General features: G+C 42.5%; 1 protein-coding gene and 1 long non-coding RNA gene across 10 annotated transcripts in view; one reads left to right on the forward strand and one right to left on the reverse strand.

Annotated features, from left to right (window-relative positions):
* LOC134808618 (uncharacterized) overlaps window positions 1–25,170 on the forward strand; it is a 99,443-nt gene that overhangs the window by 72,516 nt on the left and 1,757 nt on the right. The window lies entirely within an intron of this gene.
* Window positions 1–25,170, reverse strand: part of ATP8B1 (ATPase phospholipid transporting 8B1) — a 154,776-nt gene that overhangs the window by 58,577 nt on the left and 71,029 nt on the right. For 3 of the 9 annotated variants that reach the window (XM_016933787.4, XM_016933790.4, XM_063795746.1), the window contains 3 exons: window positions 23,083–23,285; window positions 4,000–4,097; window positions 2,066–2,179 (listed from right to left, as the gene is read on the reverse strand). In XM_016933787.4, the coding sequence (XP_016789276.1) occupies window positions 2,066–2,179; window positions 4,000–4,097; window positions 23,083–23,263 (393 nt within the window). In that variant the 5' untranslated portion in view covers window positions 23,264–23,285. Of the gene's footprint in view, window positions 1–2,065; window positions 2,180–3,999; window positions 4,098–23,082; window positions 23,289–25,170 lie in introns of those variants that run through there. The other 6 variants (XM_016933786.4, XM_016933791.4, XM_016933789.4 and 3 more) reach the window with 4 other exon arrangements.

Below are 25,170 nucleotides of genomic sequence, written 5' to 3' on the forward strand. Positions count from 1 at the left end.
AAGAAGCTGCCTACGGCTATTACTGTTACCCTAATTTGGATTGCTGACCTTAAGAGAAGATAACTGGGCCAGGCACGGTAGCTCATGCTTGTAATCCCAACACTTTGGGAGGCCGAGGTGGGCGGATCACCTGAGGTTGGAAGTTCGAGACCAGCCTGACCAACATAGAGAAACCCCGTCTCTACTAAAAATACAAAATTAGCCAGGTGTGGTGGCGCATGCCTGTAATCCCAGCTACTCAGGAGGCTGAGGCAGGAGAATAGCTTGAACCTGGGAGGCAGAGGTTTTGGTGAGCTGAGATCACGCCATTGCACTCCAGCCTTGATAACAGGAGCGAAACTCCATCTCAAAAAAAAAAAAAAAAAAAAAAAAAAGAGAGAGAGACAGAAGATAACTGGGGTGCAGTTAGAAGACAAAAAGATCCTTCTTCCCACATCACAGTGAATATGTGAAACTCCTCTTTCCTGCTAGAAGGAAGTAAGGGAAAATGGTCTACTTCCTACAGAGCAGCACCTTGGAGTTTGCAGTGCTAACCTCTACACACACCTTTCTAAGCATCTCCTTTGATAACAGGGCCATCCTTTACTATCTGACTTGAAGGTCTTACAGTTTCCTAAATCATTGCCTATCCATTTCTCCTTAGCATCGTCTCTTCTTTTTCTCTCCTCTCCACGCATCCTCCATCCCCACCTAGACACACATTCTACCCCATTTTCATAAAACCTTAAAGGGTCAATCCCAGCAGGTGTAACTTTTCCAAATCCAATGCTTGCTGTAAAGAATCTGATAAAGTGCCGGGCGCAGTGGCTCATGCTTGTAATCCCAGCACTTGGGGAGGCTGAGGCGGGTGGATCACCTGAATTCAGGAGTCTGAGACCAGCCTGGTCAACATGGTGAAACCCTGTCTCTACTAAAAATACAAAAATTAGCTGGGCGTGGTGGCTGGCAACTGTGATCCCAGCTACTCAGGGGGCTGAGGCAGGAGAATCGCTTGAACCCAAGAGAAGGAGGAGGAGGTTGCAGTGAGCCAAGATGGTGCCACTGCACTCCAGCCTGGACGACAAGAGTGAAACACGGTCTCAAAAAAAAAAAAAAAAAAAAAAAGAATCTGAAAAAACCAGGTGGATATTCTGAGCTTAAGCTATGTAATCCGCACGGCAGACACTAAGGGTTGATTCTGGCGCTAACTAGTGTGTGTAGAGTTCCCTCGGTTACAGCAACAGTTCTTGCACAGTTAAACTCATGCTCTCTGGATAACTGGATGCTTTGCCACAATTAGGAAAAAAAATTTTTAAGTAGGCCTTTTAAAATGTAAAAACAGTTCACAAAAATAACTTACTGAAATTTATGACCAAAATTTTAATAAAAAATCAATGATCTTTTTGGGGGGGAAATTCAGCATCTAACTACAATGATAAAAGACAAGCACAAAATAGCTTTAATTTTAAGGTGCAAATAATTTTACAAAGTAAGGATTTTATTTTATTTTTTTTTAAGATGGAGTTTAGCTCTTGTTGTCCAAGCTGGAGTGCAATGGTGTGATCTCGGCTCACTGCAACCTCCGCCTCCTGGGTTCAAGCGATTCTCTGGCCTCAGTCTCCCGAGTAGCTGGGATTATAGGCATGCACCATCACGCCTGGCTAATTTTTTGTATTTTTAGTAGAAACGGGGTTTAACCATGTTAGCCAGGCTGGTCTGGAACTCCTCACCCGAGGTGATCCGCCCGCCTCGGCCTCCCAAAGTGCTGGGATTACAGGCGTGGGCCACTGAGCCTGGCTGGATTTTAGTTTTATTCACTTCAGGGATACCAGTTTTAACACCCATATCAGTATAACATGAAATTTTTTAAAAAACAGAATTAGAATAATATTTCCATTTGCTCCCTTTCCCTGTTCATATAACACTGATTGAGCTGGTTCTGTGTATGAGGCACTGTTCCTTTATGTACAGAACCCTGATGCTAATATAAAACACTTTCAAGATTATTCACATTATATGTGTCTACAGCTTAAATGTTATCGAGTCACTATAATTCAAACAGATTTAAGATAGCAAAGGGCATTACCTGTAAGATAAGAAGAGCCAGGAAATATAAATTGGCTGCTCTCTTAAATTGCTCAAACAGATTCATTGGTATAAAGGTAAATGCGTTGTACTTGTATGTTTTAATTGCATTATTCTGTTGGAAAAATAAGAGTCATTCTAAATGATGCTGTATTTATCACAGTGTATACACATCTGCAAAAGTCACAAGTCCCACAGCTTACAGTGACAAAGGAACATCATCTGTCAGAAAGATATTGAGGATTTTGTCTGGGTGCGGTGGCTTATGCCTGCAATCCCAGCGCTTTGGGAGACCGAGGTGGGTGGATCACCTGAGCCTAGGAGTTTGAGACCAGCCTGGCCAACATGGTGAAACCCCGCCTCTACTAAAAATACAAAAATTAGCCAGGCGTGGTGGCCTGCACCTGTAATCCCAGATACTTGGGAGGCTGAGGCAGGAGAATCGCTTGAACCAGGGAGGCAGAAATTGCAGATCGCCCCACTGCACTCCAGCCTGAGTGACCGAGTGAGACACTGCCTTAAAAAAGAAAAGAAGAAAGAAAGATACTGATATTTCTTTTAAGCTTTTAATTCTAGCCAAGCAGCCAAGCCTCAAAATGACTACTTGGAGTCTTATGACAGAGGCAGTAAAAAGAAACAGACATCAGACTGTGACCAAATAAATCCTGCTGTCAGATTCCTTGACCCATTAGAGACTGTTAGAAAACAGGGTAAAGGTAGACAACAACATGGCCAAAGCCAGGAACAGTGAGGCTTTTATTTAAGTGAGGAGACAGAGCCTACTATGTAAGAAAGAGCAAAAGGTACTGTAGTGGGTTGCATTGTGTCCTGCAAAAGATATGTTCAGGTCTTAACACTAATATCTATGAATGGGATCTTATTTGGAAATAGGATCTTCGCAGAGATAATCAAGATGAAGTCATACGTGATTAGGACAGGCTCTAATTTAATGAGGTGCTTATTCGGACTGGGGTCCCTATAAGAGGAAAGTTGCACACAGACACACACAGGAAGAGTGCCCCTTGAAGATGGAAGCAGAGATTGGGGTGACTTCATCTGTAAGCCAAGGAACTCCAAGGATTGCCAGTGGCCACCAGAAGCCAGGGGAGAGGCAGGGAACAGATTCTCCTGCAGAGGCTCCAGAAGGAGCCAACCCTGCCAACACCAAGATTTCAGACTTCTGATCCCTGCATCAGGAGAGAGTAAACTTCTGTTGTTTTAAGCCATCCAGTTGTGGTACTCTGCTATGGAAGCCCTTGGCATTAAAACACACATCTTACAACATTTAAGCCCACACTTAATATTTATTATTATTATTATTATTGAGACAGAGTCTCACTACTGTCACCCAAGCTGGAGTGCAATGGCACAATCTCAGCTCACTGAAACCTCTGCCTCCTGGGCTCAAGTGATTCTCTTGGCTCAGCCTCCCAAGTAGCTGAGACTGTGGGCACATGCCACCACTCCAGGCTAATTTTTGTATTTCGCATTTAATCTTTAAGCATTCTTTATCACATTCCAAAGGTAATAAGCATTTTTGAGTCAAAAATATGTTTAAAATCTCTAAATCCATTCCAGGCAGAGAAGGGGAAGATAAGTTCTTAAGAGATTCCTTTCAAACTCATTACTTTCAAACAGGAGGCTTCTGTGCCATCATTGTATATTCTTTCATAAAACATTTCTAAGAGAGCTTAAAATTTAAAAAAGAGAGAGAAAATTTCAATCTACATAATTCTGTTTTGTTTCAAGTCACCCACTACCCACCCCAAAGGTAAACATCAATAAAAATGACATTCTATAGAAAAAATGATGATTATCAATAGCCCCAGGCAGGTGGTTACGTGGAAGGCAGGTGTAGCATGAAGGTAGTAAGCATGCCAGCTACTGGAAAAAACTGCATTTTAATGAAAACAATTCAGAAAGTTAACAACTCACCGCATATTTACTCTCCTTAATACACAAGAATTTTGTGTTCATAAAGTGAGGTTGTTCGTGGTACTTGCGATCGTTTGCTTTGACTTGCCATGTACATTCTTTAAAAAAAAAGGGAGAAAAGTTCGTAAGTAGCAAATTAACATGTTATTATGAGTTGAATTGTGTCTTCCCCAGATTCAAATGTTGAAGTCCTAAACCTCCATCCCTCAGAATGTGACCTTATTTGGAAACTGCTCATTGCAGATGTAATCAAATTAAAGTGAAGTCATTAGAGAGGACCCTAATTCAACATGACTGATACCTTTACAAAAAGGGAAATTTGGACACAGAGATAGATGGAAGACGATGTGAAGTCACAGGGAGAAAATGGCCATCTGCAAGCCAAGGAGAGAAGCCTAGAACAGATCTCTCCCTTGTAGCTCTCAGAAGGAATCGATCCTGCTGACACCTTGATGCCTCGACGAAGGCATAAGCATGCCGCTGCTATGAAAGCTGGAGGCAAGCATGCTATAAATCAGGAAGAAAATGAGGAAGCAGGCTGGGCGCGGTGGCTCACGCCTGTAATCCCGGCACTTTGGGAGGCCAAGGCGGGTGGATCACGAGGTCAGGAGTTCAAGACCAGCCTGGCCAAGGTGGTGAAACCCCGTCTCTACTAAAAATAGCCAGGTGCGGTGGCAGGCACCTGTAATCCCAGCTTCTCAGGAGGCTGAGGCAGGAAAATTGTTTGAACCCGGGAGGTGGATGTTGCAGTAAGCTGAGATTGCGCCACTGCACTCTAGCCTGGGCGACAGAGCAAGACTCCATCTCAAAAAAACAAACAGAAAAGAAAAGAAAAGAGAATGAGGAAGCACCTCTTTGGCATCAAGTTCTCCATGAACATGCATGCTGGATGAAGCTCCCTTGAGTGACGCACATAATGGAGAGAACTAGGTGTTGACAAATCCCCACCAAATTGGCAGAGAAGAGAAATTAACAATGAGTGTGGCACAACTATTTTTGGAGATGGGAATATATTAAAAGACATTTGAAAGTAAAAAATTACAAAAATTTCAGTCTTAACAACTATAATAATAAAGATTGTGTGATCTCGGCTCACTGCAACCTCTGCCTCCCGGGTTCAAGTGATTCTTCTGCCTCAGCCTCCTGAGTAGCTGGGATTACAGGTGCCTGCCACCACACCCGGCTAATTTTTGTATTTTTAGTAGAGACGGGGTTTCACCATATTGGCCAGTCTGGTCTTGAACTTCTGACCTGGTGATCCACCCGCCTTGGCCTCCCAAAGTCCTGGGATTACAGGCGTGAGCCACTGCGCCTGGCAAAATGATGTATTTTCTAGACTCCTACTCCAAATGAAATATAGACAATATGGCAAGAGTAACAAGTGTAGGCCGAGCATGGTGGCTCACGCCTGTAATCCTAGCACTTTGGGAGGCTGAGGTGGATGGATCACTTGAGGTCAGGAGTTCAAAACCAGCCTGGCCAACATGGTGAAACCCCGTCTCTACTAAAAACACAAAAAAGTAATGGGGCATGGTGGTGCATGCCTGTAATCCCAGCTACTCGGGAGGCTGAGGCAGGAGAATCTCTTGAACCTGGGAGGCAGAGGTTGCAGTGAGCCGAGATAGTGCCATTGCACTCCAGCCTGGGCGACAGAGGGAGACTCTGTCTCAAAAAAAAAAAAAGTAACAAGTGTAGACTATTGAGGAATGCAAATAATTAACCTGATTGCTTTTTTAAAGCCACAATATCACTATTGAACATTTTTCTTGCATCATTTTGGCTGCCTTTCATCGGGTAATCATAACAGTTGTGTTATTACAAATGAAAATGTTCCTGGTATCTTTGTAGCTCAAGTGCAATCTTATCAAAAGGGAAAATAAAAATGGAAATATAAAGCCACTCATAAGCACTGTAATCATGTATGCAATCAGAACAGCTCATTCCACTCAAAAAGGCGATCTCAAAGTAGGTAGATAAGACCTTATATAAGGTACTCTTGAATCCATTCTATTTGGCGGTAATTTGCAAATGCATGTGCTTTTAATGGTTTACTTTAGCACACAGATGACTTGTGACACATCCCCGCCACCAGGGTTCTAGAACACTGTTCAGAACCACTGTTAGAAATTTCAGGAAGGCTGAGAAGAAAAACAGACAAGATTTCTCAAGAAGACAGAAAAGGCCAATAAGGGTTTTTTAAAAAGTCAATTTTAGAAATACTCAAGTGGAAAGAAGAAACTGCCCTGTTAAGGAGCTGGACATAATGATCTTTCCCAGTCCACTTCTGGTCCATCCCCCTTGTGGGTCTGTAAATTTGCTTCATAATTAAGCCACCAGCTGGTGGTGGCTCTGTCTGGTCCCAGCACTATACCCTCATCCCTGGCCAATTTTGATTTGGATGATTCAGACAGAGAGGGTGGCATCAGACCTCGAGTAGGCGCAGTGAGGGGTTACCAGAAATGACCTTGATCTCTTAATTTTACATTTCTGCCAATACTGTGGGGAGCCTGGAGAAAGTAACCAGTATGTCTTTGTCTGCAATTGAACCGCAAACGCGTTTTTACTCAATTTTAGAAATCTGACTGCAGTCAAGTAATCAATAACCCTATTTCCAGTTAAAGATCCTTGTTTGGCCTAATTCAGACAAATCAGGGGACAAACAAATTGATGTCTACTCTTTATTCATCTATGAGTTTAGGCTAATTGCTTGAGCTGTATTTCAATGAGATACCATGAAAATATGGAAACAGAGCTCCGTGGACAGACACACTTGCAGAAGACAGCACCTTGCAATCCTCTCTTGGAAGTTCAGTGGATTTGCTGGTACATTAAAGGCTGTGAGAAGTCCTGTAGTAAATAAACTGATTGTATTTTATAAGTTAAATGTTTAAAATGCTTTAATATTTAAAATAGCTTTTCCAAAATTAATATAATCATAGGCACTTTTTAAAAAATCACAGAACAATTATTAACATCAGTTAAGAAGTGCTGCACTGATACACATGCCTTTAGGAAGGGCAGCAAAACAGCAGACGGAGGACTTGACCTTTTTGAGCAAATATTTATTTTAAGTGTCTGCTTGGAACACAGAACTTTACTGGACACTTGAACTACAAAGATAATTTACAGAAAGAGTAGGCATCTTGCCCCATTTTCTTTTTTTGTCCTTTTTTCTTTCTTTTTTCATTTTTTTTTGTTTGAGACAGTCTTGTTCTGTCATCCAGGGTGGAGTGCAGTGGTGCGATCTCAGCTCACTGCAGCCTCTGCCTCCCAGCTTCAAGCAGTTCTCCTATCTCAGCCTCCCGAGTAGCTGGGACTACAGGTGCACACCACCACGCCCGGCTAATTTTTATATTTTTAGTAGAGACGGGGTTTCACCATATTGATCAGGCTGTTCTCAAACTCCTAACCTCAGGTGGTCCACCTGCCTCGACCTCCCAAAGTGCTGGGATTACAGGCTTGAGTCACCATGCCTGGCCACTTTTTCTTTTCTTTTTTTTTTTTTTTTAAGAGATGGAGTCTCACTATGTTGCCCAGTGCCTAGGCTGGCCTCAAATTCCTGGGCTCAAGTGATCCTCCTGCCTCAGCCTTCAGAGTAGCTGGGATTACAGGCATGCACCACAGTGTGCCTGGCTCATCTCATTTTCTAGAATGGATATATTGACAAAGAAAAGAGAAGAAATAAGAAATGCAAAAAATGCACCTTCACCATATGGCCCTTTAGCTAAAAGCTACAAAGCTAACAAGGGTGTGCCATCAGAACTATCCATGTACATGTACAGAGATGATTTTAACAGCTGCCATGTGACGTGTGGCTTAAAGTCACCCTGAGTCTACTAAATGGTTGTGTTGTCAATATATCTAAATATGGCTACGTGCTCTCCAGAGTGTTCCCATGATCACCACGTCCTTTGATCAGTGCCATCTGGAAGAGCAGATGAGTGCAGCCCTCCTCTCATCCTCTCTGTGCTGGCTCCAAACGCTTGCTTACAGACCCACCAACAACCAAGAAGCTGCACTGGTTGGTACACACTGCAGCAAACAAGGAAAACAAGTAGATAAAAAGTCCAACATCAAAAAGAAAAAAAAAACCATAGAAACAATTGAAGAGAGAATGGCTAAAGGACATGAAAAGACAGTTCATACAAAGGGAAATTCAATGCTGTTCTCGCTGAGGCTGGAGTCCAATGATGCGATCTCAGCTCACTGCAACTTCCGTCTCCTGGGTTCAAGAGATTCTCCTGCCTCACTCTCCTGAGTAGCTGGGGTTACAGGCGCCCACCATCATGCCCGGCTAATTTTTGTATTTTTAGTAGAGACCGGGTTTCATCATGTTGGCCAGACTGGTCTTGAACTCCTGACCTCAGGTGATCTGCCCACCTCGGCCTCCCAAAGTGCCGGGATAATAGGCATGAGCCACCGTACCCGGCCTCAAATGGCTCTTAAACCTGTGAGAAGATATTTGGGTTCCTAAAAGAGAAATGCAATTCTTTATTGAGATAGTAGTTTTTATCCTATAATAGCAAAATATTGGCACATGGTAATGCTTGGGATGACATTCTAGGTTCAAAAGAGAGCAGAGAAACAGACACTCTGAGGTAGCCTTTATGGAGAGTAATTTGGCCAGATCTCAAAATTTAACACACACATGCACTGACCAAATAATCACACTTCTAGGAAATATCCCCCGTGTACCTACTGCAGGGATTTTCAATGCAGCCCTATTTATCAGAATGACTAGAAACAACCCAAATGCCTACTGGGAACAGCCAGTTAAACACGATTACAATGATAGCCTATGCAGTCAGCAAAAAAAGAATGAGGTGACCCCATAAATATGGTAGGAATGACCTCCAAATTACACTGTTAAGAGACAAAAGCAGAAGGGTATCTACCATCTTGTGCTTTCAGCTATGTGATGCATAGAATTCATACACAATATGAATGCATATATGTACACACACGTGCACATCTGTTTCTGCATATGTGTATGGGTATATAAGGAAGCAAGTTTGCAAGCATTCTTTGCGCATACAAATGTGTGTCTCTCTGGAAGGACATATTTTGAGAAACGTAACCATAATTTCTTTTTGTCATTTTTTTAAAAGACAAAGTCTCACTGTGGCACCTGGGCTGGAGTGCAGTGGCATGCTCATAGCTCACTGCAGCCTCTGAACTCCTGGGCTCAAGTGATCCTCCCACCTCAACTTCTGGAGTAGCTGAGACTAAAGTGCACGCCATCGTACCTAATTTTTAAATTTTTTTGTAAAGATGAGGTCTTGCTTTGCAGACCAGGCTGGTCTTGAACTGCTGCCCACAAGCTATCCTCCTGCCTTGGCCTCCCAGAGTGCCGGGATTACAGGTGTGAGCCACCGTGCCCAGACCAGCAGTATTTTTTTTGGAAAGGAAACTGCATGACTGAGGGACAGAAGAGGCAGGAAGGAAAACTTCATTTTCATTCTGGACCCTTTTCTAATTGGATCATTTACATGTATTACTGTTTTAAAGCAATGTTTGTGATTCCCCTCCTTCCCTCTATTGGCATATATATATATGGCGAATATGGAGAGGAGCAAGGTGGCCAAATAGAAGCTCGCACTAATTGTAATTCCCATAGGAACATCAAATTTAACAACTATCTACAAACAAAAAAGCACCTTTATAAAAACCAAAAAATCAGGCAGTCACAGTACCTGGTTTTAACTTTATATTGCTGAAAAAGGACTGAAGAGGGTAGGAAAGATAGTCTTGAATTGCCAATGCCACCCCTTCCCCAGCCCCAGCACCAGATGTGTGGCATGGAGAGAAAATCTGTACGCTTGGGAGAGGGACAGTGCAGCGATTGTGAGGCTTTGCACTGAACTCAGTGCTGCCCTGTTACAGACAGTAGAAAGCAAAAGCAGGCTGAACTCAGCTGATGCCAGACCATAGAGGGAGCATTTAGACCAGCCCTAGCCAGAGGGGAATCTCCTGTACCTTGGTCAGAAGTTGAATTCTGGCAAACCTCGTCACCGAGGGCCAAAGTGCTCTGGGGCTCTAAATAAACTTGAAAGGCAGTGTAGGCCACATGAACTACAACTCTTAGGCAAGTCCTAGTGCTGAGCTGGACTTGGAGCCAGTTGACTTAGCAGGCACATGACCTACTGAGACACCAGCCAGAGCAGCTAGTGGAATGCTTGCTCGGCCCCTCCCCGCCAACCTCACTGCTCCAAAAGAGACCTCTTCCTTCTGCTTGAGGAGATGAGAGGGAGGAGTAAAGAGAACTTTGTCTTGCATCTTGGATACCAGCTCAGCCACAGTAGGATAGGGCACCAGGCAGGGTCATGAGGCTGTTTCAGGCCCTAGTTCCCAGACAACATTTCTAGACAATCCTGGATCAGAAGGGAGCCTGCTGCCTTGCAGGGCAAGGACCCAGCTCTGGCAGGATCCATCACCTGCTGATGAAAGAGCCCTTGAGCCCTGAATAAACAGTAGTGATACCCAGTTAATATCCAAGGCTGTGGGCCTTAATTGAGGCTAAGATATTCTGGCTTTAGTTGTGACCCAGCACATTCCCAGCTGTGGTGGCCATGGTGAGAGATTCCTTCTGCTTGAGAAAAGCAGAAGGAAAATTAAAGGGTGCTTTGTCTTGCTCTTGATCTTTCTTTCTTTCTTTCTTTCTTTCTTTCTTTCTTTCTTTCTTTCTTTCTTTTTTCTTTCTTTCTCTCTCTCTCTCTTTCTTTCTTTTCAGAGATAGAGTCTTGCTATTTTGCCCAGGCTGGAGTGCAATGGTGTCATCTCAGCTCACTGCAACCTGTGCCTCCTGGGTTCAAGCAATTCTCATGCCTCAGCCTCCTGAGTAGCTGGGATTACAGGCATGTACCACCATGCCCAGCTAATTTTTTAAAAATTTTTTATTTTATTTTATTTTATTTTATTTGAGATGGTTTCTCACTCTGTCACCCAGGATGGAGTGCAGTGGTGCGATCTCAGCTCACTGCAACCTCCACCTACCGGGTTCAAGCAATTCTCCTGCCTCAGCCTCGCGAGTAGCTGGGATTAGAGGTGTGTGCCACCATGCTTGGCTAATTTTGTATTTTTAGTAGAGATGGGGTTGCACCATGTTGGTCAGGCCAGTCTTGAACTCCTGACCTCAAGTGTTCCACCCACCTTGACCTCCCAACATGCTGGGATTATAGGTGTGAGCCACCGTGCCCAGCTGTGCCAGGCTAATTTTTGTATTTTTTGTACAGACAGGGTTTCACGATATTGGTCAGGCTGATCTCAAACTCCTGACCTCATGATCCGTACACTTTGGCCTCCCAAAGTGTTGGGATTACAGGAGTGAGCCACCGCGCCCGGCCTAATTTTTTTATTTTTAGCAGAGACAGGGTTTCGCCATGTTGGCCAGGCTGGTCTCTAACTCCTGGCCTCAAGTGATCTGCCCGCCTCAGCCTCCCAAAGTGCTGGGATTACAGGCATGAGACACTGCGCCCAGCCTGCCTTGCACTTGCTACCACCTTGGCCACAGTGGGGTAAAGCAACAAATAGAGACCCCTTTTGGGGTCCCTGAGTCTAGGCCTTAGGTTCTTGGATGACATCTCTGGACTTGCTTTTTGCCAGAGGGGAGCTCACTGCCCTGAAAGGTGACTGAAAGCATTTACCACAAGCTGACTAAAGAGGCCATAGGCCTTTACCGAACATCAGCAGTAACCTGGCAGCACTCCTCATAGGCCTGTGGTGGTGGTGGACATGGGGAGAGGCCCCTGAGCCTGTGGAAGGGGCAGAATAGTGGAAAGGACTGGCTAATGGTTTGAGTGCCAGCTCAGCCACAGTAGAATAGATAGGACACCAAGCAGATTTCTAAGGTTTTGGACTCCAGTCCATGGCTCCCAGATGGCATCTCTGGATCTGGCTGCAGCCTGGGGGAACTCACTGGCTTGAAGCTAGCCTGGCTGGCTTCACGACAGGGCATTGAGGGAACATAGGCAGCCAGATCATGGTTACAGTGGGCCATGGCGAGACCCAGTGTGGTGCCAGCTTCATGTCTGACCCAGTACATTCTCAGTGGTGATGGCCATATTGGTGCTTGTACCTCCACCCCCCTAGCTCTGGGTGGCCCAGAACAGAGGGAGAGAGAGAAGGAGAAAGGGAGAGGAGGGAGGGGGGGAAGGGGGAGAGAGAAATAGCGAAAAAAGAGAGAGAGAGAGATTGATTCTGTTTGGGAGAAAGTAAGCAACAAGAACAAGAGTGTGGGCTTGATAATCCAGATAATTCTTCCAGATAGTCTGCAAGAAATGCAGCGTTATTGAGCTTGGGATGCCCCCTAATGCAGATATGGGTTCAATCATAATATCCAAGTTCTTTTGAATACCTGGAAATCCTTCCCAAGAAGGATGGGTATAAACAAGCCCAGACTGTGAGAGCTACAATAAATATCTAACTCTTCAATGCCCAGACATTGATGAACATCCACAAGCATCAAGAACATCCAGGAAAACATGACTTCACCAAACAAACTAAATAAGACACCAGGGGCCAAACCTGCAGAAAGAAAACTATATGACCTTTCAGACAGAAAATTCAAAATTGCCATTTTGAGGAAACTCAAAGAAATTCAAGATAGCACAGAGAAGATATTCAGAATTCTATCAGATAAACTTAACAAAGAGGAAACTCAAAGAAATTCAAGACAACACAGAAAAAGTTTAGAATTCTATCAGATAAATGTAACAGAGATTGAAATAATTAAAAAGAGTCAAGCTGAAATTCCGGAGTTGAAAAATGCAACCGACATACTGAAGAATGCATCAGAGACTTTTAATACCAGGATTGATTAAGTGGAACAAAAAATTAGTGAGCTGGAAGGTAAGCTATTGGAAAATATGGTCAGAGGAGACAGAAGAAAAAAGAATAAAAAAGAATGAAGTACACCTACAAGATCTAGAAAATAGACTTAAAAAAGCAAATCTAAGAGTTATTGGCCTTAAAGTGGAGGTAGAGAAAGAGACAGGGGTAGAAAGTTTATTCAAAGGATAATAACAGAGAACTTCCCAAACCTAGAGGAAGATATCAATATCCAAGAACAAGAAGGTTGTAGAACACCAAGCAGATTAACCCAAAGAAGACTACCTCAGGCATTTAGTAATCAAATTCCTAAAAGTCAAGGATAAAAGGAAGGATCCTAAAAGCAGCAAAAGAAAAGAAACAAATAAAATACAATGGCACTCCAATACGTCTGGCAGCAGACTTTTCAGTGGAAACCTTATAGGCCAGGAGAGAGTGGCATGACATATTTAAAGTGCTGAAGGAAAATATATTCAAGCATAAAGGAGAAATGAAGACCTTCCCAGACAAACAAAAGCTGAGGGATTTCATCAACACTAGACCTGTCCTACAAGAAATGCTAAACAGAGTACATTAATCAGAAAGTAAACGATGTTAGTGAGCAATAAGAAATCACCTGAAGGCACAAAACTCACTGGTAACAGTTAAGTATACAGAAAAACCCAGAATAGTATAATGCTGTGACTGTGACATGTAAACTACTCTTCAGTAAAATGACTAAAAGATTAACTGATAAAAAATAGTGACTAGAACAACTTTTCAAGACATAGTACAATAAGACATAAATAGAAACAATAAAAAGTTAAAAAGCAGAGGGAGGAAGTTAAAGTGTAGAGTTTATTAGTTTTCTTTTAGCTTAAAATAATGAGTTATTAGACAGTACTTACAAGCCTCATGGTAACCTCAAATCAAAAAACATACAATGGATATATACAAAATAAAAAGCAGGAAATTAAAGCACACCACAAGAGAAAACCACCTTCACTAAAAGGCAGAAGGGAAGGGAGGAAAGAAGGAAGAGAAGACCACAAAGCCACCGGAAAACATAACAAAATGGCAAGAGTAAGTCCTTACTTATCAATATAACATCGAATGTAAATGGGCTAAACTGTCAATCAAAAGACATAGAGTGGCTGAATAGATTTTTTAAAAAAAAGACCCAGTGATCTGTTGCCTACAACAGACACTCCACCTGGACTGAAAATGAAGGGATTGAAGAAGATATTCCATGCCAATGGAAAGCAAAAAAGAACAGGATACCTATATTTATATCAGACAAAATAGATTTCAAGACAAAACTATAAGAAGAGACAAAGTCACTATATAATGATAAAGAGGTCAGTTCAGCAAGAGGATATAATAGTTTTAAATATTTATCCACCTTACGCTGGAGCACCCAGATATATAAAGCAAATATTACTAGAGCTAAAGAGAGTGATAGACCCCAGTAAAATAATAGCTGGAGACATCAACACTACACTTTCAGCACTGGACAGATCTTCCAGACAGAAAATCAACAAAGAAACATGGGACTTAATCTGCACTATAGACCAAATAGATATTTATAAAATATTTCATACAACAGCTGTAGAATACACATTCTTTTCCTCAGCACGTGGATCATTCTCAAAGACAGAACATATATTAAGTCACAGAACGAGTCTTAAAACATTCAAATAAATTGAAATAATATCAAACTCTGACTGACCACAATGAGTAAAACTAGAAATCAATAATAAGAGGAATTTTGGAAACTATACAAAAACATGGAAATTAAACAATATGTTCCTAAATGACCAGTGGGTCAATGAAGAAATTAAACAGGAAACTGAAAAATTTCTTCAAACAAATGATAATGGAAACATGATAAACCAAAACCTGTGGGACACAGTGAAAGCAGTACTAGGAGGGAAGTTTATAGCTATACGTGCCTACATCAAAAAATAAGAAAAACTTCAAACAACCTAATGATGCATCTAAAAGAACTAGAGCCAGGTGCAGTGGCTCACGCCTGTAATCCCAACACTTTGGGAGGCCGAGGTGGGCAGATCATGAGGTCAGGAGATCGAGACCATCCTGGCTAACACACTGAAACCCCATTGCTAATAAAAAAAATACAAAAAACTTAGCTGGGCACAGTGGCGGGCGCCTGTAGTCCCAGCTACTCGGGAGGCTGAGGCAGGAGAATGGTGTGAACCCGGGAGGTGGAGCTTGCAGTGAGCCGAGATCACACCACTGCACTCCAATCTGGGTAACAAAGCAAGACTCTGTCTCAAAAACAAAAAAAAGAACTAGAAAAGCAAGAGCAAACCAAACCCAAAGTTACTAGAAGAAAAGAAATAATAAAGATCAAAGCAGAGATAAATGACATTGAAACAAAGAAAACAACACAAAAGATCAATGAAACAAAAACGGTTTTTTGTTTTGGTTTGGTTTGGTTTGGTTTTTTTTTGGAGACAGAGTCTCACTCTGCTGCCCGGGTTGGAGTGCAGTCGTGCGATCTTGGCTCACTGCAACCTCCGCCTCCCAGGTTCAAGCGATTCTTGTGCCTCAGTCTCCTGAGTAGCTAGGAGTAGCCAGGACTATAGGCATGTGCCACCACACCTGGCTAATTTTTGTAGTTTTAGTAGAGACAGGTTCCACTGTGTTGGCCAGGGTGGTCTCAAACTCCTGCCCTCAAGTGATACACCTACCTCAGCCTCCCAAAGTGCTAGGATTACAGATGTGAGCCACTGTGCCTGGCCAAGAAGTTAGTTTCTTGAAAAGATAAACAAAATTGACAAACCTTTAGCTGGACTAACTAAAAAAAAAAAAAAAAAAAAAAAAAAAAGCAAAAAAAGAGAGACCCAAATAAATAAAATCAGAGCTGAAAAAGAAGACATTACAACTGTTATCACAGAAATTCAAAGATCATTAGTGGCTACTATGAGCAACTATTTGCCAATAAATTGGAAAATGTAGGAAAAAATTGATAAATTCCTAGATACATAAAACCTACCAAGATTGAATCATAAAGAAATCCAAAACCCAAACAGATGAATAACAAGTAATGAGATCAAAGCCGTAATAAAAAGTCTCTCAGCAAAGAAAATCCCAGGACCCAGTGGCTTCACTACTGAATACTACCAAGCATTTAAAGAAGAACTAATACCAATCCTATTCAATCTATTCTAAAATATACAGGAGGAGGAAATACTTCCAAACTCATTCTACAAGGCCAGTATTACCCTGATGCCAAAACCAGACAAAGACACATCAAAAAACAAAAACAAAAACAAAAACAAAAAGACCTGTAGGCCCATATCATTGATGAATGTTGATGCAAAAATCCTCAACAAAATACTAGAAAATTGAAATTCAACAACACATTAAAAAGATCATTCATCATGACCAAGTGGGATTTATCCCAGAAATGCAAAGATTGTTCAACATACACAAATCAATTAATGTGATATGTCATGTCAACAGAATGAAGGGCAAAAACCATATGATCATTTCAATTGATGCTGAAAAAGAATTTGATACAATTCAACATCACTTCATGATAAAAAAATCCTCAAAAAACTGGGTATAGAACAACATACCTCAGTATAATAAAAGCCATATATGACAGACCCATAGCTAGTATCAAACTGAATGGGGAAAAACTAAAAGCCTTTCCTCTTAGATCTGGAACATGTCAAGGATGCCTACTTTCACCAGAAGTCCTAGCTAGAGCAATCGGACAAGAGAAAGAAAGAAACGGCATCCAAATTGGAAAGGAATAAGTCAAATTATCCTTGTTTGCGGATGATATGATCTCATATTTGGAAAAACCTAAAGACTCCACCAAAAAACTATCAGAACTGGTAAACAAATTCTGTAAGGTTGCAAGATACAAAATCAACATACAGAAATCAGTAGCCTTTCTGTATGCCAATGGCAAACAATCTGAAAAAGAAATCAAGAAAATAATCCCATTTAAAATAGCTATGAATAAAATAGCTAAGAATTAAGTTTACCAAAGAAGTAAAAGATCTCTGCAATCAAAACTATAAATTGATTGCAATGATGCAAGAAACTAAAGAGGACACCAGAAAAATGGAATGATATTCCATGCTCATGGATTGGAATATTGTTAAAATGTCCACACTGCCCAAAGCAATCTACAGATTCAATGCAATCTCTATGAAAATACCAATGACTGTCTTCACAGAAATAGAAAAAAAATCCTAAAATTTGTATGGGAACCACAAAAGACCCAGAAAAGCCACAGCTAATCTAAGCCAAAAGAATAGAACTGTAGGAATCACATTACCTGACTTCAAATTATATGACAGAGCTATAATAACCAAAACAACATGGTATTGGCATAAAAACAGACACACAGATCAATGGAACAGAAAAGAGAACTGAGAGATAAATTCATACATCCTCAGTAAACTTGTTTTCAACAAAGGTGCCAAGAACATACATTGGGGAAAGGCAGTCTCTTCAGTAAATGATGCAAGGAAAAACTGCATATTTATATGTAGATGAATGAAAGTAGACCCCATCTCTTGTCATATGCAAAAATTGAATCAAAATGGATTACAGACTTAAATCTAAGACCTCAAACTATGAAACTACTCCAAGAAAACCCTGGGGAAGGCTGAGCATGGTGGCTCATGCCTGTAATTCCAGCACTTTGGGAAGCCAAGGTGGGTGGATCACAAGGTCAAGAGATGGAGACCATCCTGGCCAACATGGTGAAACCCCGTCTCTACTAAAATACAAAAAGTTAGCTGAGCATGGTGGCACATACCTGTAGTCCCAGCTACTCGGGAGGCTGAGGCAAGGGAATTGCTTGAACTCAAGAAGTTGAGGTTGCAGTGAGCCAAGATCGTGCCACTGCACTTCAGCCTGGTGACAGAGCAAGACTCTGCCTCAAACAAAAACAAAAACAAACAACAACAACAACAAAAAAACCACTTGGGAAACTCTCCAGGACACTAAACTGGGCAAAGATTTCTTGAGTAATACTTCACAAGCACAGGCAACCAAAGCAAAAATGGACAAATGAGATCACAAGTTAAAAAGCTTCTGTAAAGCAAAGGAAACAATCAACAAAGTAAAGAGACAACAGAATGGGAGAAAATATTCAGGCCACTGAATTCATTTTAAATGATAGATTCTTCCCCTTGCCTCATCCCAGAACCACTCTATATCTGCAGGGGCTGGGTCCAGGCACCTAGAGAGTTTGTAAAAATTCCACAAGAGGTTCTGATGTACAGGCAGGACTGAGAACCCCCAGTTAGTGCAAAGGAGAGTGTCTTCCTATGGTGACTTCTATCATTAAAAATCTACTTCTGAACTTGGGCTGCAAAGTAGCAGGAAGAAAACCACCAGCTGAGTTAGGTTTCCATGAGCAAGAGATTCTTACCCAAGGTTCAATCATAAATTACATGACTTGAAAGCAAATTCTCTAAAATGAGCATGTTGCCCAAGATCTTAAAAATAAATAGACTAGGCCGGGCACAGTGGTTCATGCCTGTAATCCCAGCACTTTGGGAGGCCAGGGTGGGCGAATCACCTTAGGTCAGGAGTTCAAGACAAGCCTGGCCAACATGGCAAAACTCCGTCCTTACTAAAAATACAAAAATTAGCTGGGCATGATGGCGGGCGCTGGTAATCCCAGCTACTCGGGAGGCTGAGGCAGGAGAATCACTTGAACCCAGGAGGCGGAGGTTGCAGTGAGCTGAGATCACGCCACTTCACTCCAGCCTGGGCAACAAGAGCGAGACTCTGTCAAATAAATAAATAAACAAATAAATAAAAAGAATAAAATAAAATGAGATGGCACAGTATCACCACCCTTCCCCATCAGTAATCACTCAGTGCAGGAATATCCCTCACCCTGCGACTTTACAAGCATCAGTTACTCTGGTGTTCTTAGGCTGTGGAGGTGGATGGCAATTTACAACCGATCAGAGAAAGAAAGAAAATAAGTAGGCAGAGTAGACTCCCATATGTGGTATGTGCCGAAAATGGAAAATGCATCTTATGAAGTGGAACAGCTCCCTCAGCACTTTTCACAGATTCCCTAGGGTATCCTACGATTGATACGTTTCAATGAGCCATCTTTATCTGTGTTTTGGTTCCAACTAAATATTAATTCACAGATGCTCTAAAGACCCCACATTCTTAATTCCAGATTATTTTATGAAGATATCACTTTAAGGCTGGGTGTGGTAGCTCACGCCTATAATCCCAGCACTTTGGGAGGCTGAGGCTGGTGGATCACAAGTTCAGGAGATCGAGACCATCCTGGCCAACATGGTGAAACTCTGTCTCTACTAAAAATACAAAAATTAGCCAGGCGTGGTGGCACACGCCTGTAATCCCAGCTACTTGGGAGGCTGAGGCAGGAGAATCGCTTGAACCCAGGAGCGGGGTTGCAGTGAGCCGATATCGCGCCTCTGCTCTCCAGTCTGGGCGACAGAGACAGACTCCATCTCAAAACAAAAACAAACAAACAAACAACAAGAAAACTCCAAAAATACAAAAACTAGTGTTTCCCAGAACACATGCTGAGAAGTGTGTTCATCAGGAAACGACAGAGCTCATCCCATAGCACCGAAAACATTCCCGCTCATTTCTGAGAATCTTTGCTGAATCTTTACACAAAGGGTAAGGTTACTCCACTTGAACCTGTGGCTTATCTTTCTCCATGGCACATTCTAACAGCATGTTTGTGCCTGTCCTTCCTTCTCACAAAACACAATAAAGGTCCTTCTAGTGAAAAGTACTCTGAATGGGTCTCTCAAAGCACTTGTTTAACAGGAAAGCTTAGTTGGGCTAGGGGATTTCCTTTCTTTAAAAAAAAGAAAGCAACTTTCTGTGCTACAACCCTCATTAAAGAAACTAGCGCAGTTCAGGCTGCTTAGGCAGTGTTTTGCTAGAATGGGTGCTGGTCCCTGGTGTTACTCAGTCTGGTGGTACCTCGCAGGGTGACTCATGTTCTGATGTCTTAAAGAACTGATTCTCTGAAGGAAATTATTCAGGATGTGAAATGTCAAGAAAGACAGATGACGATTAAAAAAAGAAAGAGAAGTCAGGGTGACACTGACCTTAACTGGGAAATTGCACAAATGAGAATACAGTGGGAAAGGAAAGAGGGATGAAGAGGGCAAAGAGAGGAAGGGAGGAAAGAAGGAGAGCAGACTGGCTGTGAGGGAGGCAGGGCACATGGGAAACGGGAGGAAAGAGGTCTGGCATTTACTGAACATCATCTGTGTGCTTGGGAAGGGCACAGAGAGGTATTCGAATAAGAATTTTTGTAAAAAGTCACAGGCAAACTCATTTGATATGGGTTTTGAGAAGCGAGAACCACCCAAATCCCCTAGGAATATAAATCACCCTTGGAAAACATGACTAAGATTCAAGACTGAGCATTTTTTTTTTTTTTTGAGATGGAGTCTCACTTTGTCACCCAGGATGGCGTGCAGTGGTGGGATCTTGGTTCACTGCAACCTCCACTTCCCAGGTTCAAGCGATTCTCCTGCCTCAGCCTCCCGAGTAGCTGGGATTATAGGTGTGCACCACCATGCCGGGCTAATTTTTGTATTTTTAATAGAGATGGGGTTTCACTATGTTGGCCAGGCTGGTCTCGAACTCCTGACCTCAGGTGATTCAACTGCCTTGGCCTCCCAAAGTGCTGGGATTACAGGCATGAGTCACCGCGCCTGGCCAAGACTGAGCTCTTTTAATGCCCATATACCGAGGGTAGAAATCTACAAAACATATGACCTGCAAACTGAATGATCAGGAAAGGATCCTAACCACCAGAATGGGCAGGCAGAGTTGTAAAAAAACAGGGGATGAGAGTTTCCACCCACTACATGCATCTCTGACATTTCTGCAGGCACCCAATCCCGGTCCCTTTGCTGTGTCTCGGACTACACGTCTGATGGCGTGCCACCAAGCACCAAGAGCAAAGTTGACCCTGGACCCCATGGAGCCAATTCTCCTGCCACCCCATCAGATATCTACATTTGGTAGAGATTCCAAAATTGTGATAGGAGACTAAGCAGTGCAATTAGCGGGGAAAGGAATGAGGAAGAAGCATGTTTTATTCACTGTTTGGGCAATCAACTAGAACTTCCTTGTAACTTGTCTGGCTGCTTCAGCTTTAGCTAGTTCACCAATATCCAGTCTGGACCTGTTATGACAGAGGCCACCTTCCTGTTCAGATTGGTGGGAATTCCATTTTCTTTCTTTCTTTCTTTTTTTTTGAGTTGGAGTTTCACTCTTGTTGCCCAGGCTGGAGTGCAATGGCACCATCTCAGCTCACTGCCACCTCTGCTTCCCGGGTTCTAGTGATTCTCCTGCCTCAGCCTCCCAAGTAGTTGGGACTACAGGTACTTGCCACCACGCCTGGCTAATTTTTGTATTTTTAGTAGAGACGGGGTTTCACCATGTTGGTCTGGCTGGTCTCGAACTCCTGACCTCAGGTGATCCACCCACCTCAGTCTCCCAAAGTGCTGGGATTGCAAGCGTGAGTCACTGTGCCCGGCAGGAATTTCACTTTAATTTTGGTCAAGTATCATGAGTTTAGTACCTTCTGATTCAAGGCAGAAGGCACTTAAGCTCAATCCTCAACAGCCTGAAATCAAAACCAGAAACCCACTCTAAGAGGTAATCCATCTAAATGTTTGCTATGGAAAGGTAGCGGACAAACAACATACAGGAGTCAATGGCCTCCCCACATTTGGGTGAGATGGGGCTCCCAGGGTGCATGCACTCCCCACACTGAGAATCTCCCCACAGGCAGATTCTGTGACCAGAACAGGAAGAATCATTGCAGAAACGGGATTTCATGCATGTCACATCTTCTACAGGTTAAAATTATTAGAAAAAAATAGCTCATCCAGATAGCAGAACCCAAGAAAGAGAAACTAGAGAGGGGGTTTGGCATGGGGGAAAAAGAGGTTTCTAGAAAGCCTGCAAGGGCAGAATGGCAGTAACAGAGACCTCAGGAAAACCAGCTAAAATCCGAGGCTTCTCTGACTAAGGCTGCAGGGAGGCGTGTCTGGAGGCTGAAACCAGAACACTATGATAATGATTTCTGTGAATGTGATGCTAAGGTTGTTCGGCTAGAATTTTAGGGAACACCATGGAGGAAATATTTTCAGCCTGATATCAAATCTGGGGTCCAGAGAGAAAAGTCTCAGCTTGTTCATGGAGAAGAGCTACAAGAGAAGCCCACATCTGTTTGCCAGGGTGGGAGAACCAGCAGGAGATGAAATAGAAAAGCCACAAAAGAAAAGGCGTCATGGTAAAAGCAAGCCAAGTTCTACTGCCCTCAGTGATGTACTGTCTGTGGTCACTTACACTCAACATTGGCAGAGACCACGTGGTCCACACAGCCTAAAATGTTTACTTGCTGGCCCTTTACAGAAAAAGTTTGCTGGCCTTGGTCTAGACCCTGCCTCTGATGCTGGCCTGACCCTGGGCAGACCATATACATATATATATATATACACACACACACACATACACAAGGATGGTTATTTATATAACTCATACCGCCAATTTAACAATACTAATAGTTAACATCTAAGACTGATTGATATGTATCCTTTAAAAATTTCTGGGTGCAGTAACATGCAGATTCTTGCATGCGTAACTTCATTTTAAGAATATATACACTGGCTAGGCATCGTAGCTCATGCCTGTAATTCCAGGAGTTTGAGAGGTTGAGGTGGGCAGATCCCTTGAGCTCAGGAGTTTGAGACCAGCCTGGGCAACATAGTGAAATGCCATCTACAAACACAAACACACACACAAATACAAAAATTAGTTGGACATAGTGGTGCATGCCTGTAGTCCAGCTACTCAGGAGGCTGAGGTAGGAGGATCACTTGAGTCCAGGAGGTCAAGACTGCAGTGAGCCAAGTTCACACCACTGGACTCCAGCTGGGGAGACACAGTGAGACCCTGCCTCAATATATATATATATATATATATATATATATATATATATATATGCACACTAACAAAGACCTTAATGTATTTTCTCTGCAGAACTTGTCAGATATGCTCTCCCAGCCCTTCTTACTAAGGACAATGGGTACTTGTCCAAGCCCATCCACCATTCTGTCAGTCGCATCCTAAGAAGAGATCAGAGAAGATTCCCTCCTAGACCACGCAAAATAGACCGATCATCTTTGGCACGTGTGGCCACGACCCACATGAGGATTTATAAGCGACCTAGTCACTGGGACTTCATGTGGTTACCTTTTCTGAATGGCTCCCGGTTCTCCTCTGCTTCCCTGTTGACTCGGTTTTGTTCTGGTTCAACAGCAGACCCCTGGTCATCAAGTTCATCTTCTGTTTCATCATCACTGTAGGGAACCACTTCGTCATTAGGCTGAGAATCCTCATCAAATGTCGTTTCTGAGTCTCTTTCTGTACTCATTCTGCTGGCAAATTGGAACTACCTGCTTAAAAGGAAAGAGAAACCAGAGTGAATTATGATTCAGCCCAGTTTTTGGCTGAATACTGCCTGCATGCTGCTACAATGCCCCTTTTACAGAACATTGTCTAACATGTAAATATTCTGGAATAGTACCCCCAAATTCAACTTGACATGAAAACAAGAACAAAACCATTCAGTACTGATTAAATGCTTGGGTAAGATTTTTAAAAAAAATATGGAGCTGCAAACCTTTTATTTTTAAACAAGGATATATATATATATATATATATATTTTTTTTTTTTTTTTCAAGGCAATATTTCAAATTAGGGGGTCTCAATGAAATAAATTTAGTGGGTAACAATCAACATTAAAATAAAATGAAACAGGCTATAAAATATCAGATTATAGCACATATAATAAGTACTGCTTGATAAAATAGTTGTACACATTCACATGTTTATTTGCATTGTGGGTGTTAATGGAGTTGAATTTCTTTTTTTTCTTTTTTTGAGATAGAGTCTCCCTCTGTCACCCAGGCTGGAGTGCAATGGCATGATCTCGGCTCACTGTAACCTCCGCCTCCTGTGTTCAAGTGATTCTCCTGCCTCAACCTCCCAAGTAGCTGGGATTACAGGCACACACCACCACGCCCGGCTAATTTTTGTATTTTTACTAGAGACGGGGTTTCACTGTGTTAGCCAGGATGGTCTCGAACTCCTGACCTCAAGTCATCCACCCGCCTCGGCTTCCCAAAGTGCTGGGATTACAGGCGTGAGCCACCGCGCCCAGCTGGAGTTGAATATCTTACTGTGGATTGCTGGCAAAGTTGACAAACCACTGCTCTAAGAAATCTGGTTTCTGCTAACACTAACGTCCTGAGCCTTTGTTCTGATACAACATTTTTAATATAACCTTAGATCTTCCAAGTTTACTGACTTCCCAGGAACACTCCCTAGCCTTTCTATCTTCCTAACTACCACTGCCCACTCTGTATCTGGAATTTGTGTTTGAGCATCTACCGCATAAGATGACCCCATACAAGTGAGAAGAACAACCTTAGTTAGATTTATTTTAGGAAAATATTTACACAAATACCTCAGGTTACAGACACACAGCCTGGCATTTACATAAGCATCACAGTGCCGTGTAGTCAGTATTGTTAATGACAGCAGCTCGCATTTATTTTGTGTTAACTGCATGCCAAGCCTTGCACTAAGCAATTTATAGACATGTGCTCTTTGAAACTTCCCACACCACCATGGTGAATAACAGTATTATTGTTATTCCTACCCAGCAGAAGAGAAAAATCAAAACACTGGAATGCTAAATAACTTGCACAATGATTATTAAAAATTTAAGGCAGCCACGCACGGTGGCTGACACCTGTAATCCCAGCACTTTGGGAGGCTGAGGCGGGTGGATCACGAGGTCAGGAGATCGAGACCATCCTGGCTAACACAGTGAAACCCCGTCTCTACTAAAAATACAAAAAATTAGCCAGACGTGGTAGCGGGCACCTGCAGTCCCAGCTGCTCAGGAGGCTGAGGCAGGAGAATGGCGTGAACCCGGGAGGCGGAGCTTGCAGTGAGCCGAGATTGCACCACTGCACTCCAGCCTGGGCGACAGAGCGAGACTCCGTCTCAAAAAAAAAAAAAAATGTAAGGCAAAAACAACTGCTTCACAAAGAGAGGTCTATGCTCCATTTTTGTACTATGGTTTATGATATATTTTGAGTGAAAATTGCCTCAAGTAGAACTATGTAGCTGATTGCAAGTTTTGCACCAAATCTTAGACCTCTAAAATAATTTTTACATTCACAAATGGACACTTAGGAAATTTTCAAATATTTATATGAGGATTTTTGCCAAGTATTATGTAAAACATTAAAAGCCAAAAGCAAGCTGGG

This window comes from Pan troglodytes, chromosome 17 (genome assembly GCF_028858775.2).
Source record: "Pan troglodytes isolate AG18354 chromosome 17, NHGRI_mPanTro3-v2.0_pri, whole genome shotgun sequence".
NCBI classification, from domain to species: Eukaryota; Metazoa; Chordata; class Mammalia; order Primates; family Hominidae; genus Pan; species Pan troglodytes.